General features: G+C 42.1%; 1 protein-coding gene across 2 annotated transcripts in view; it reads right to left on the bottom strand.

Annotated features, from left to right (window-relative positions):
- MOSMO (modulator of smoothened) overlaps positions 1-15,554 on the bottom strand; it is a 59,114-nt gene extending 43,560 nt beyond the window's left edge. The window contains exon 1 of one of the 2 annotated variants that reach the window (XM_030300250.1): positions 15,406-15,554. In XM_030300250.1, the coding sequence (XP_030156110.1) occupies positions 15,406-15,511 (106 nt within the window). In that variant the 5' untranslated portion in view covers positions 15,512-15,554. The remainder of the gene's footprint in view (positions 1-15,405) is intronic. The other variant, XM_030300249.1, reaches the window with a different exon arrangement.
- Between the last annotated feature and the right edge of the window lie 336 nt (positions 15,555-15,890).

The following is a 15,890-nucleotide window of genomic DNA, read 5'->3' as shown; positions in this document are numbered from 1 at the left end:
TTACAGGTGCCCCAGTAAAATAATCTTCTAAGAATGTATCATACATACCCAGATTTATTTTAAATCAAGAGATAGGATTCATGAGGATGAAGGGGGAACACAAACTAGTTTTCAATTGGTGAAAATAAAGAATAAGCATTTTATTTATTTGTTTGTTTAAATGTTTATTTAATTTTGAGAGAGAGTCACAGAGCAGGAGTTGGGGAGGAGCAGAGAGAGAGTCGGACACAGAATCTGAAGTAGGCTTTAGGCTCTGAGCTGTCAGCACAGAGCCCGATGTGGGGCTTGAACCCATGAAGGGCGAGTCATGACCTGAGCTGAAGTCGGACACTTAATCGACTGAGTCACCCAGGTGCCCCAAAGAATAAGCATTTAGGTAATTTTTCTTTTCTTTAAAAAAAAAACAAAACAAACAAACAAACAAAAATACACACACACACACACACACACAGTATTTAAAAACTTTTTTTAAATGTTTAAAATGTTTTTGAGAGAGAGAGAGAAAGAGCGCAAGTATGAGTAGGGAGGGGCAAAGAGAGAGGGAGGCAGAATTCGAAGCAGGCTCCAGGCTCTGAGCTGTCAGCACAGATCCCGACCTGGGGCTTGAACTCGTGAACTGTGAGTTCATGACCTGAGCCGAAGTCAGACACAACAACCAACTGAGCCACCCAGGCACCCCAATACATTTTTTATTTTAGAGAGAGACAGAGCACGAGCAGCGGAGAGGAGCACAGAAAGAGACAGAGAGAGAGACAGAGACAGAGAATCTTAAGCAGGCTCCACACTAAGTGTGGAGCCTGACATGGGGCTTGATCCCATGACCGTGGGATCATGACCTGAGCCAAAATCAAGAGGTGGATGCTCAGCCCACTGAGCCACCCCGGCACCCCACATTAGATAACTTTTCAAGCACAAGTAAAACATCTACAGCAAATCCTAAATTAGAAGCCAAGTTTCAACAGAGGTACTCAAGTTAAAAGCACTTATTTTGGAGGGGCGCCTGGGGCTCAGACGGTTAAGTGGCCGACTTCAGCTCAGGTCATGATCTTGCTGTTCCCAAGTTCAAGCCCTGTGTCAGGCTCTGTGCTGATGCTCAGAGCCTGGAGCCTGTTTACGATTCTGTCTCTCCCCCCGCTCCCCCCCCCATGCCCCTCTCCTGCTTGCTGTCTCTTTCTCTCTCTCAAAAATAATAAACATTAAAAAAATTTTTTTTAAAATACTTATTTTGGGGCACTTGGGTGGCTCAGTAGGTTAAGCATCTGACTTTTGATTTCGGCTCAGGTCATGATCTCACAGTTGGTGAGTTTGAGCCCTGAGTCGGGCTCTACACTGACAGTGTGGGGCCTGCTTGGGATTCTTTCTCTCCCCCTCTCTCTCTCTCTGCCCCTCCCGTGCTTGCACTCTCTCTCTCAAGATAAACAAAGTTTAAAAAAAAAAAAGACTTATTTTGTACCATCTGATACCCTAAATGGCATACAAAATATTGTTTTTCTCCTTTATCTATTATAGGTCCCCCTAAACAACCGGTAATCACACTAGGCCACACTAACAGCCCCTTCCATGGGCTTGAATGAGGAACACGGGATCCAATCTCTTCTGTAGCACCTTGTTTCCCCATGGCAGAGATCACTTACCCGTTACAAACTCATCTCCCCCATGTCCACTCACCACCATAACACACCCCACATATCACATGTACTTTCATGTACTCATACACACCTTCCTTATCTCCACTGATTTAACTCTATCTCAGGTTATTGCACCCGAGGGAATCCCTTAAACATACATTTCCTGCAAATTCTCTTGTCTTCCTCTGGTAGTCAAAAAATGACATAAAATATTGTTGACACATGTAAAAAGAATCTCCGTGAAACACCCACATCACATAGAAGGAATGTCATAAGCTTTTTTTTGTTTTTAACTGAAGTACAGTTGGCACAAAATGTTACAGTAGTTTCAGGTGCACAACACTGATTCAGCAAGCCTATATAGTATGCTGTGCTCACCACAAGTGCAGCTACCATCTGTCATCACACAACGCTATGACAATACCACTGACTATAGGAATGTCATAAGCTTTAAAGTCAAACTGGCAAATTAAAGGATCAGAGAAATAAACTTCCTTTTCTCAGCCCTTTTTATCTCTTTAAAAATGCTATTCACAATGCAACTGTACTGCTTTATACAATTTTGTTGTGGTTGCAGAAGTAAATATTTTAGGTACAATATGGTCTTATGGGCTAACCTAGGAATCTAACTCCTGTATAGATCCAGGGAACCACCCAGTCAACCTAAAAATTAACTTTCATCTTATAATATATTTTGTCAAAGTTGGGAATGACTATATGGTAGCTGGGCCTTACTTCCAAAATGAAAACCAACTGATAAATGGTAAAAAGAAAAAGAAAAAAAAAAAGAAAAAAACAAGCCTGCATTCTGAGGATATTCAGCTACTATACAATAATGTGATCTATGTAACAATGTAAGTATCATACTTGTAAAAATGAGGTAAGATTAGGAATGCCAAATATTACTTTCTCTTGAGTTCTAGTCCCTTTGTGCTTGGATATTCTACTCTCACTTCAAACATAACATGTCTAAACCAAACTCATCACCTTTACCCATAAATCAGCACACTCTCCAAAATTCCCAATTCTAGTCCCTACTCTAGGTTCAAAACCTTAGTGTCAACTGTAACACCTCCTCTTTCTTGCCACATGCAAGTTTGGACTGATTGCTACTTAAGGTACAGAGATCAATAAATCATACTCTGTTAGTAGGGAACTTTCAGGCTGAGAATAGATAACACAAGCAAAGATTTAGAGATGAGAATACAGATTATATTTAGGAAATAGAAAGTAATACAGAGGAGCTAGAATGTAGATCCGTGCAGGAAAAAAAAAAAAGTATGATCTAAGGTTGGAAACATAAACTACAGTCATATTGTGAAGATACTTGAATGCCTTTGTGCTGTGGAAGATGAAAAGTCACTGAAAGTTTTCTGGTACGAGCACATGAAGTGGTTAATAGCCAGGGTTCTGCAGCTAGACTTCCTGGGTTCAAATCTCAGCTCTTCCACCTATCAGTTTTGTGACCCTGGGCAAGTTACATGACTTTTCTGTATCTCTGTGGGGCTAATAACAGCATCTATATAAGGATGTTGTGAGGACTCAATTAGTAAATACATATAAAGTGCCTAGAAAAGTATCTGTCATAAAGTAAATGCTATGTAAGTATTTGTGATTCTTCTTACATTTATCCTTTAGGAAGATGAATTTAGCAGCAATGTATAGAAATGGACTAGAACAAAAATTTCCCTGCCTTTACTCACGCTATTTCACCCTCAAGGACAAGCACTGCCCAAGTTTTCGTAATTATTTAAATATTCATTAAGGGGCGCCTGGGTGGCGCAGTCGGTTAAGCGTCCGACTTCAGCCAGGTCACGATCTCGCGGTCCGTGAGTTCGAGCCCCGCGTCGGGCTCTGGGCGGATGGCTCGGAGCCTGGAGCCTGTTTCCGGTTCTGTGTCTCCCTCTCTCTCTGCCCCTCCCCCGTTCATGCTCTGTCTCTCTCTGTCCCAAAAATAAATAAACGTTGAAAAAAAAAATTAAAAAAAAAATTAATAAATATTCATTAAGTGTATCATCTATTAACCTCAAATGCCATCTCCTCCTCGACCACCTGGACAGAAAGTAGCTACATCATATATTTGACACTTATTTCTTATGTATATAAATTTATTTCTCCAAAGAGAGCACAGGTTTCTTGAGAATAAAATATTTTTTCATTTACTTAAATGCAATCTCTCAAAATATTTAGTACAGTTCCTTACAGACCATACATACTTCAATAAGCATTTGTTGCGAGACTGTGTGGAATAAAGTCCAGTGGTATAAGAAATATTTATGGGAAGATCTAAGGACTACTTAGAGTAAATTAAAGATTTATTTTATTAAAATGAATGGTACTTTTAAAATGAAATAGTCATAAATGAAATAGCCTTAGAAATCTGTGGGCTGGTCAGCAAAACTAATCTGAAGATGGTCTGTTTTTGAAAAAAACCTGTTTTATTACAGCTGAAAGTAGACCCAATGATGTTCCTGGGGGAATAACTTAATGTGAATACACCACTAAAGGGGAGACCTAGTGAAATTTTGCTCTCCCATTTTCTTACTTGACCCAACCAACTGCATTTATCTTTACCCCTGTTTAATCTCTAATGATAGTATACAGTCCCTAGTTGAACAGATCTATATTAAAAGTCAACAGCTGCCTTTTTGCTCAATATATACAACAGCCAAGTGTCAAAATGCCAAATGTGACCTTTTATTTATAGCAAAGCTAGTATAAAGAGACACACAAAAAAAGTGCAGCCTTTTCCTCCCAATTAAGAAAAAAAATACAGTTCAAACAAATGTCTCTTTGCTTTAAAACTGGAATCATACACTGTAATGTCATATAAGTAAATTACACGATTTTGGTATACACTCATAAATACACGTATCATTGATCGTAACACCCAAATCCATATGCTTCTCTATTTTGTCAACTCTAAAGCAATAAATCTCAAAGGAACATCACATTTTGCTTGCTCATGCCATATCTGGTAAGGATTCTCCTCCCTGTAATTTACAGCTAATGAGAGAATACATAGTAATGTTCGCATAGGTGTGTTTTTGAAGAGTGACTTTGATCCAGATACTTATTTTTAGGCACCTGATATTCAAAGATCCTTAGGTTCCTTCATGGCTCTTATTTAACCTCTCTTGTTGAAATGCAATAGCTTTGCTAAATATTACTTTTTCATCAGTCTGTAGCCAACAAAGAATGAAACAATGCAGCCATGATATCCAATCAGTTGTTATCAACTGGATCAGGTGTTGCATGTAATCAACTTTTTAGCAGCCAGCTGCTAGTTGGCCAAAGAACTAAAGAAAACTCGGGAAAAATTGTGTAGCTCCAGAGCTTGAAAATAAAACATTCTGACAACCAAAAAGATATGAATGTCATGTTTGCATAAATCATCATAGACAGGTAAGGCTGTAACTATGAAATTTATACCTATATATTGTCACCGCTGTCACTGTACAACCTAATCTCCTGGGTTATGTAGGGTGTATAAAATAAACTCACTATGTAAATCATTATCCATTCAAGTTGCGTGATTAAGCTCTTATTTACAATTCAACAATAACAATTTCATAAACAGCAATATTTCATTATGTGACTAAATTTCCCCTATAAGATTATGTAATATGGTCCACTGCTTACATACACATTAAAATGAAGTATGGGGGCGCCTGGGTAGCTCAGTCAGTTGAGCGACCCACTCTCTGATTTCGGCTTGCGTCATAACCCCAGGGTCGTAGGATGGAGCCCCACGTCAGGTTCTGCACTGAGTGTGGAGCCTGCATAAGATTCTCTTGCTCCCTCGGCCCCTCTCCCCAGCTTGTGCATGCTCTCAAATTTAAAAAAAAAAAAAAAAATGCAGTATGGAAAAAACACAAAAACTCACAGTTGCATTACAGAAACTAATAACAACTAGAAGAAATTTTATTCTATAAACAAAAACTAAATCCTCAGTTATACTACTTGTCAGGTTTCTATAAAGAAACAACTATCTCATATATTTCAAACATATTTCCAGCCTTTCAGGTGAAGCTAACTGACTCTATACTCAACTGTAAAGTTTACACACCACTAGGTCTTAGATATATTCCTTTAAAAATAACTTCCGAGGGCACCTGGGTGGCGTCCGACTTTGGCTCAGGTCATGATCTCACGGTTCGTGGGTTCGAGCCCCACATCAGGCTCTGTGCTGGCAGTCTGGAGCCTGGAGCCTGCTTCAGATTCTGTGTCTCTCTCTCTCTGCCCAACCGCTGCTCACTCTGTCTCTCTCTCTCTCTCTCTCTCAAAAATAAAATAAAACAAAAAAAAAAAGTTAAGAAAACAACTTCTGAACTAAATGATTTTCACAGTACACTGCAGTTGTTACCCTTTAACCTACAGGAGAACATAAAGTTGGAGTCTGAATGTGCATAGCAATTAGAAGGGATGAAAAAAAGCATTAATCAAATCTGAATGATATAATTTTTATTAATAAAAAACTCTAAAACTACAACTTGTCTAAAATTACATAGCTAGTAAATAGCAGGACTGGGATTTGACTATGTCAGTTTTGGTTTGACCCCAAAATCTGTGTGCCCTTTCTACGATGCTAGGCTGCCTTTCATTTAGAAATCTGTTTTCTTCTTCAGTCTGTTCCAGAAACCTATGAACCCAATGCAGGCCTTGCTTTTTGTACTTGTATGTGTGGCTTACATTACCACTACCACGGACTTCAGAGTCTCTCTTCCTAGATTGGGTTCGGCTGGGTTTCAGTTATATTCAAATTCAGACACAACATGTTGCCTTAAGTTTCTGTTTAGAACAAGGCAAGCTCTAAGTAAATAAGATAGGTAATAAAAAGGGAAATGTTAAAAAATTCAAATGTTATGACTTTTTATATAATAATTATGATTAATACTTGAGCATTTTGCTATGTACTAGACCATGTGCTGATTCCTTATATGCCATATTATATTTCCTCATAACCTTCATTTGAAATAAATATACAGTCCCTATTTTATAGCTGAGAAATCAAATTACATGCCCCAGATCATAAAACTCATAAAAAGGGAATCCAAGAATCAAATGTAGATATGGCTGACTCGAAATCCCACAGGACCATTTTAAGTTTATTGTGTTGCAACTCCAGTATAAACCTAGTATTTGTCAAGAAAGGGGTTAAACAACCCCTGTTCCAGGTCAGACTCTGCTGAACAGTGGAGGATTGCTATACTGACTACACTGTGCCAGCTCTGAAAGCCTTGGCTCTAGCAGCCAAATGACAGAATTTAAGAAGTCTGGTCAGTCTAATAAAGGCAACAGCATCATCACTCTGTAATTTCTTTATCACAATTTCCTTCCTTTTAGTGATCTCCATTTACTTATGGCTTCTGTCCATGTTCTTGGTCCCAAACTTCCCTTCTCCACAACTTTTAGGCCTACTGGCCTATATCCTTCATCCCAAAGGGCCTATATCCCTGTTGGTAATGGTAAAAAGAGAGGACTTCTGGAACCAAGGTTGTAAACGAAATAAATGCTTTGTTCAGGAAATTTAATCTTCTATTGGAAAACTGGCCTACACTGTAAAATTTACAGCAACATAAGTGATTTCAAGCTTCAAGTACATCCTGTGAACACTATAAAAAAGACTGGTCTCAGAATTTTTATTCAAAGTTATTATTTGCTAAGTATTATTTATACTGATAATGTCACTTAAAGAATTTTAATGGTTATTATTTTTGAGAGATGGAACACACGTGGGGGAGGGGCAGAGAGAGAGACAGACAGACAGACAGACACAGAATCCGAAGAGGGGTCCAGGCTCTGAGCTGTTAGCACAGAGCCCCATATGGGGCTTGAACACATGAACTGTGAGATCATGACCTGAGCTGAAGTTGGATGCTTAACTGACTGAGCCACTAAGATGCCCTTAATGTCGCTTCTTAAAAATGTTCATTTATTTTTGAGACAGAGTGAGCACAAGCAGGGGAGGGGCAGGGACAGGACAGAAGATCTGAAACAGGCTCTGTGCTGACAGCAATGAGCCTGATGCAGGGCTTGAACTCATGAACTGCGAGATCATGACCTGAGACCAAGTCAGATGCTCAGCCGACTGAGCCACCCAGGTGCCCCAATAATGTCACTTTTTAAAAAACAAAATAGGGATGCCTGGGTGGCTCAGGTGCTTAAGTGTTCCACTCTTGATTTCAGCTCAGGTCATGATCTCACAGTTTGTGAAATCGAGCCCTATGTCAGGCTCTGCGCTGACAGTGCAGAGCCTGCTTGTGATTCTCTTCCTCCCAATCTCTGTCTCTCTCTGCTCTTCCCTTGTTCACATGCATGCACTCTCTCTTTCTCAAAATAAATAAACTTTAAAAATAAAATAAAAAGCCAAAAAAATGTTTGTACCACTTTACCATTTTGAAGTATTATTGTTTGAAGTAAAAGAAATTTACTGGCCCAAATATTTAACTGATGAATAGATAATGGATAAATATATCTGGCAATAAAAAGACTAATTACTAAAGTACTAATATTTACTATAATATGGATGAACCTTGAAAACATTACACTAAGTGAAATAAGCCAGTCATAAAAGACCACATGTTGTATGATTCCACTTACATGAAATGTCCAGAACAGGCAAATCCTTAGAGACAGAAAGTAGATTGGTCCCCTTGCCTAAGAACAGGATGTTGGGGGGTGATGGCTAAGGGATGGGAGTTTCTCTCTGGGGTACTGAAAATGTTGTAAAATTTTCAAAAAAAAAAAAATTAAATAAAAAAAAATTTTTTTAAAGCAGTGTACTGGCAAAAGACTCAAAAGACCATTGAAGAAATTGTTAGTGCTTTTTAAATTAAAGGAGAACATAATTTCAAGATCTTTGCCCTTAGGTAGAACCAAATTCTGTCCTTCACTATGTCAGGTCCAAAGTGATTGCCAAAATGAAGTTCTAGACAGACTGCTTTGTTCAAACTGATGTTACAAAGCTCCTTCATGCGAAAGTACCTCTGTAATGACTTAAATTGTTACCATTCAGGGGAGAGGGCTTATTGTTTAATAATTTTTTATTATTTAATAAATGGTGTTTAATAAATATCTGCTTGGGCAGCTTATAATTTTAATGTTTTAAACCAACGACCCCAATCTGTAGGCCAGGATTTACTTGTGATGTTGAACTCTAACATGAGAGATGTCAAGCACCACAGTCCCTTATCTGAGGTTTCCAGGATTTCCTGTGGAGAGGGTAGTGGGTAGCAGAATGGGAAATGATACTCTTTCAAAGTCTTTCACTTCCCCAAGCACCTGCCAGTTTTTATACTTGAGCGAAAAGAAATCTCTTCCTCACAAAACGTCAGCCGTCTCCTAGGTGTCAAGTGGTTTTCTCCCCCCATGAGGGATAGGGGTGTGTGTGTGGGGGGGAGGCTATTAGAATAATGTTCTTAGCTTATCTGTGTCCCCTCACTTATTCCTTCCCAGGTCAGAGGAATGACTTCGACTGGCAGTTATGAAAAAATTGGGTATATGTGGTCCAACTTTTTGTCCTTGGGAGCAAGTCGCCCATAAGGAGCCCTCATTTCCTCTGTTCTTTCATGCTGGAAGTCTTATAGGGCAGGTGCCTCAGTCCTGTTTGGGACTGGATGGTTAAGTTTGTTCAATCGTGAGATCCAGTAAGAAGAGGAAGTTGCTTGCCCACAGATAAAAGCCATGTTCTCCAATATTCTCTTTAGCAGCAATAAAATAATATCATGGATCCTAATTATTCTTTCTTTCCCTCAGTTCAGAATAACAAGCAGGAAAGAGTGTGTCGGTTATTGTGACTCCTTACACACTCTAAACAATTTTAAAAAGAATGAAAATCTTAGGAATAAATACACTCTGACAGACTACAAAGTGAATGTGATAACCAACTGTATAAAAGGAAATTTTGATTAGACATAAAGGAGGAATTCCTCTATGTACTGGAAGAGACTTTTGGAAAACATTTGGAAATCTTCGTTAAGAACACTAAGAAAATTCATCTAGGATGATTTAGGATGGTATAACCCTAAATGGTCACTACAATCTTTGCTGCAAAGGATGCCTCAAAAAAGGAATCTCTAGATCATTTTTTTCTAGATCTTTTTTAGTTTATTTGAGAGCGAGAGCGAGAGCGAGAGCGAGAGAGAGAGAGAGAGAGAGAGCGCGCGAGCGCGTACACATGAGAGGGGGAGGGGCAGAGAGACAGGAGAGAGAGAATCCCAAGCAGGCGCAGCACTGGCAGTGCAGAGACCTATGTGGGGCTTCAACCCGTGAACTGTGAGATCATGACCTGAGCCGAAATCAAGAATCAGACGCTTAACCAGCTGAGCCACCCAGGAGCACCGAGATCATTTTATTCATCAGAAGCAGCTTTGCTTAATTGTTGACCTTGTTAGAATTAACTCAATAATAAAACTCCCCCCACCCCTCCCAAAAAATTTGTCTCTTTAGAGATGAGAAAACAGTGACAGTGAAGTTAAGGGACTTGTACAAAGCAAAGGACATCACTTTAAGACTAAAACCCAAATCTCCCTCTTCTGTAATCTGGCAAGAACTTCAGCCACTTAAGAATTTTAATCTTGGGGCGCCTGGGTGGCGCAGTCGGTTAAGCGTCCGACTTCAGCCAGGTCACGATCTCGCGGTCCGGGAGTTCGAGCCCCGCGTCAGGCTCTGGGCTGATGGCTCGGAGCCTGGAGCCTGTTTCCGATTCTGTGTCTCCCTCTCTCTCTGCCCCTCCCCCGTTCACGCTCTGTCTCTCTCTGTCTTAAAAAAAAAAATAAACGTTGGAAAAAAATTAAAAAAAAAAAAAGAATTTTAATCTTGTTGGGGCACCTGGGTGGCTCAGTCAGTTGAACATCCAACTTCAGCTCAGGTCATGATCTTGCATTTTGTGAGTTCGAGCCCTGTGTTGGGCTCTGTGCTGACAGCTCAGAGCCTGGAGCCTGCTTCAGATTTTGTGTCTTCCTCTCTCTCTCTGCCCCTCTCCTTCTCATGCTAACTCTCAAGAATAACATTAAAAAAAAAAGAATTTTAATCTTGTTAAGTAAAAAAAGGTATGCATAAGTAAGATATAGGTAATACTTCAATGAAGGGTTTTCTTCAAGGGAATATGCAACACTGAAACTCAAATCTCATGTGCAAAGCATTGACATGTGGGAAAAGATGTAGAAATGGCTATTCTGCATTGGCTAAATATAAAAAGCCTAAGAAATCAAACCAAGTCATGGATGTTAAGTTGCTTCAAAACCTATAAAGCACTATATAAAATGAAAGATACTGCTATGAGTTCCAGTAACGAGAAGAAATTTGATCGTGGCACAGCAGAATTATGCAATTTTGCCATGATATTCAACTGCCATTCAGTATTTTTTATTAACAGAAAACACTAAGGGTCCTTACTGAAGTGCCCCCCCCACCCCCATGTACTTCCTTCATACCTATCTCATTAGGTCTTCAAAAGTTTGTGCAGAACCTACAGGATATCAGAACAAGCTCAGGACATGTTACCACATACAGACGAGAAAAGAAGGAATGTACTTTCTCTGTATTTGCACCAATACAATAAAAACAAACTAACAATTCTGCCAGTATGAAGCATGGCCCATAAACTTATGAGAGTACAGTTTATTAGTCAAGATTTTAGGAAATTATCCTATTCAGTTATTTATTGTTTTTGGATTATTTCATTTCCTTCTGTGGTACTTCAAGCAGAAACTGAGGAGTAGAGAAACTAGAATATGGTGATGAAAGACTAAATGAAGAAGAACAGTATAGGAGTAATGCAGAAATGCCAAGAGAGAAGACGAATTTCACTTGTGATAAGCCTGGCCATATTTTTTTTAACGTTTATTATAAAAAAAATTTTTTTTAATGTTTATTTTTGAGAGAGAGAGAGAGGCAGACAGACAGGCAGAGAGAGACGGAGACACAGAATCCAAAGCAGGCTCCAGGCGCTGAGCTGTCAGCACAGAGCGCAATGCGGGGCTTGAACCCACCAACTGTGAGATCATGACATGAGCTGAAGTCGGACACTTAACGGACTGAACCACCCAGGTGCCCCTGGCCATTTTATTCTTGATACTGCCTTATACCCAAGAACACCCAATAAAGAAAATGTGTCAGTTCTCACAGTAACAAGTTCTGAGCTTTAATTTCAAAAAATCAACATGTTATTATAAATGAGAACAGCAATACAACAATATCTAACCTTTAATGAGCACTTATTGTGTGTTAGGCACTTTCTAAATGTTTTACATGGATTAAATCAATCATCATAATAATCCAATGAGGCAGGTACTACTAATATCCCTATTTTACAGAGGAAGAACTGTAAAGAGAGGCTAAGTAACTTGCCCCAAATCAAACAGCTAGTAAATGATGAAGTCTGGATTTGAATCCTGAAACTTTCTGTACTAGTTCATGGCAGTGGTTTTCAAATTATATCTGCAGAACCTTTCGGCTCTAGGATTCAACTTTCAAAATATATTTTGTTCACTTAAAAAACTGCAGTAAAAACATCACAGTCAAAATATGCTGTATTTAATGCACTGAGGGAATCAACACAATAACCTTTTGCTGCTAGGCTGTCACTTCTGTACAGATCTTAGAATAAAGCTGGTCCTGTCACCTCTGCGATCTTATTCGAACTTCCTGTAAATGTTTCATTGATTTGGAAGGTGGAATTCTGTCCAGATTAAAAAAAAAAAAATTTCGAGTAGATCTGTCTGCTCAAATAAAAGTGTACATTGAGTGTACAAACTCTCTATCAAACTTCAAGTGTATCTTACCACAACGCAAGAGCTCAAGAGTCAACAAAGGAACATCACATTTAAGTTCTGGGGGGCTTACCGTCTGATATATTTAAGGTGATAAACAGGGGTTAGATATGATTTTGAAAAAATTTCCTACCGTTCCTACTATCTCCTGTTCCAAGCTACAAAGTTTTTAATTGAAGGGTGAGATGGCGAGGGAAACTGTTAGGAGAAAGATCACCTCTCCCACCTGTTTTAGCCACACATCCCCACTGACACTCCGGACCTCGTGCCCACAATTTCCTGCCCTTCCACTTTGCCGTATCAATCACTCCCAGCCAGTCCTTCAATTCTGTTGGGTTCGCGATGCCACTGACCATATACCATCAACTGTTTCCTTTATTAACTTTTACTTTTTATCCAGCTAAGAATCCATGAACCAGCATTACAGGGACATTTTGGCTAATAGTTAAACACCTTTGTTCCTTTGTGATTTTGTTGCATTTCACTGGCAAACTCCAATCACGAAGGAAACGTTCTATTGGTTTTCACCACTGACTGGTATCAAAGCAGCCGAGCACTACCAGAGGTCAACAAGGCAGTTGGCTGATCGCACTGTATGTTCTTCACCACTGACTTCAGTGAGGCTTCCACAATGCTAGACAATCCTACTATGCCACTGGTTGGCATGCTTTCTCTGCAATTATTTACCTAGTTCACACATTTTCTACTTCCTTCGATCAGCGGACTTCTGTCCCTCCCATCTCTGCAGCAACTCACAGCTGAAGACTTTGTCTACTGTTATGAAGGAGTTATTCCCATCCTGCACAGTTGAAAATCCATGCATAATTTTTTACTCCCCCAAAACTTAACTACTAATAGCCTGTCGACTGGAAGCCTTGCCAATAGCATAAATAGCTGATCAACACATGTTTTGTAGGTTATATGCATTATATACTGTATTCTTAGAATGAAGGAGGCTAGGGAAAAGAAAATGTTAAGATAATCATAAGACAAAATATTTGCAGTACTGTATTTATTTAAAAAAAAAAAAAAAAAAGTCCACGTATAAGTGGACCAGAGCAGCTCAAACCCATGTTGTTCAATGGCCAACTGTGTATCTTTCCCACGGACATTTAGTCTATTTTTTACATTGGGATTCACCTAAAAGCACGTTGCAGAAAGCATCTTCTCTGCTAGAACAGTGAAACCTCTTTGCCCCTAAGTATAAAAAGCCCCAAAGCCTCATAAACGGAGTCACTGCACATATAATTAGGATTAAAAAAACAGGTCATGAAGTGGATGTCACACATATAACTGTACAAACTGACACTAACATTTTCAGAAACAGGATATGTAGTTTCATCAAATTCCAAACCATCCTATCCTTTCTTACACACCTCACAAGTTTAAAAAAACTGAGATATAATCGATGTATAACATCTTGTACATAAGGAGTAGAACGTGCTGCTTTGATACATTTATATATTGCGAATTTAGCACAGTAGCATTAGCTAACAGCTCAGTCACATCATAATCATCATGCATGTTGTACCATTAAGAGCTCTGCTAGAACTGTAGAGGCAAGAAAAGGAGAATTTTTTAGTGTGTTATTTTAATAACCCGTAAATCTGACAGCATGATTTTGTGTTACTAGATCTAGATGGAGGAGAGGAGGCAGGGAGGAGGGAGCAACAAATGTCCCAGCTACAGCTTTCTTTTTTTTTAAGAGCTAAATATACTGCAGGATAAATACAGACCCGTAAGTAATACTTAAGAAGTAACTTTGACAGCACAGTGATACATTTTTATAACAAATTATTCACGGAGGGAGTCTGACAGTCCCAACCCCCCTATATTCCCTTCACCTGCACTGAACGAGCAGTTAGAAAACAGGCTCATTTCTTCATTCCAGTCAGCTCTCCTGACAGCTGTTACGTTAATTACAGGGCTGGTCTCACAGGTCTGGGTGAGTGTGAGTGTGTACAGGTACGTATGTGCGATGAGGGCCCAAGCTGAGAAAAATCCTGCACCCGGGATCCCCTTCAGAAAGATGCCTACTTCTCTCCGGAGGGCACCACCTTGTCGCTGCTGCCTCCAGCTCGGTGGTTTTCCAGCGGGCACCGCTGCTGCTGCTGGGCTGCCTGCAACTCTAATGTGTTATTTAATTTTGTAACTACTATTAAGATCTCTAAAGCGTTTTTGTGATGCGCTGGAATGAAAGATGCTCCATAAAATGAAGTTTATTATTAGTATTATTATAGCTCCCGGGCCTAAAATAAAGCAAAATTATAACCACACAGACTTCAAAGGGAAAATCGGAAGCCACATGCGTCTTAAACACAGCCGAGCGGGCAGGGGATGGGCGAGGGCGCGGGGAGGGGGACCCGCACGCAGCACACCAGCTCCTCCAGCACATTAACCCTGCCTGGTCGGGCCACCGGGCACCCGGCCGCAGCTCCCTCCCTCGGGGGACCGGGGCCGGACTTGACTCCCGTCGCAGCTCTCTGGTGGTCCTCGCACTGCCCCACGGGCTACCTCGCTCCCAGCCCCGGCTCCCCGCCTCGTTTCTAATTCCTGCCCAGGCGCCTCAGTTTTCTCCAGAGCGGTTTCTTCCCGTCTCGCACCTGGACTCCCCTACCCCCGCCCCCAATCCAGAACGAAGCTCGTTCCTCCTTGGTCCCTCAGGTCCGGCGACCGTCTCCCCGCCACCCCCCTTCTCCGTCCGGGACCCGCCAGCCCAGCCCAGGTCTCCTCGCCCTTCGGCCACTTTTCGCTCAGCCCGGGGCGCCGCTCCCCTCAGCCCCGGGGTCCCGCTCGCGCCCGCGCGTCCTCCTCTCCATTCCCTCTCCCCTCCGGCCCCCGGGGCGCTCGGCCCCGCCGCCCCGGACGCCTCTCCGCCCCCTCCCTCCTCAGGCCGCCCCCCTCCTCGCAGCCGCCGGCCCCGTCTTCCCCCCGGCCGGGTCTCCCCTCCCCGCCCTCAGCCCTCAGCCAATCCCCCGCCCGGCCCCGCGCCCGCCGCTCACCCGCGGACTCCCCGGTGTTGATCCAGTCCGGGTTGGCGATGCTGGCGATGGCGAAGATATCGGCGGCCAGAAAGAGACATCCTGAGATGATGGTCAGTTTATCCATCTCCCCGCCCCGCTCCCCCCACCCCCCGAGCCCCGGGCAGGCCGCGGCCTCACGCCTCCCGCCCCATGGGCCGCCGCCGGGGCCCGGAGTCCCCGCGCCGCCGCCTCGCGCCCCCTCGGCCCCCGCGCGCCACTCGCGCCCTCCGCGCGCCCGGGACCAGCAGCCGCGGCGCGGCCCGCACAGCCGGAACCGCCGCCCGCCCCGGAACTGCTCGGCTCGCCCGCCCCTCACCCGGAAGCGAAGCCTCGGCGCTGTTGAGGCCAGACCGGGTCCCGGGCTGTGGCGTCCCTGCTCTGTTCTCCCGGCTGTGCCGCCCGCCTCGCAGCCCCGGCCCGCGGCCCCCGACCCTCCCCACCGTCCCGGGCTCGGCTGCCCCGGC

Source organism: Lynx canadensis, chromosome E3 (genome assembly GCF_007474595.2).
Source record: "Lynx canadensis isolate LIC74 chromosome E3, mLynCan4.pri.v2, whole genome shotgun sequence".
NCBI lineage: Eukaryota > Metazoa > Chordata > Mammalia > Carnivora > Felidae > Lynx > Lynx canadensis.
Note: the sequence above shows the minus strand (reverse complement) of the source record. Positions and strands in the feature narration are given on the sequence as shown.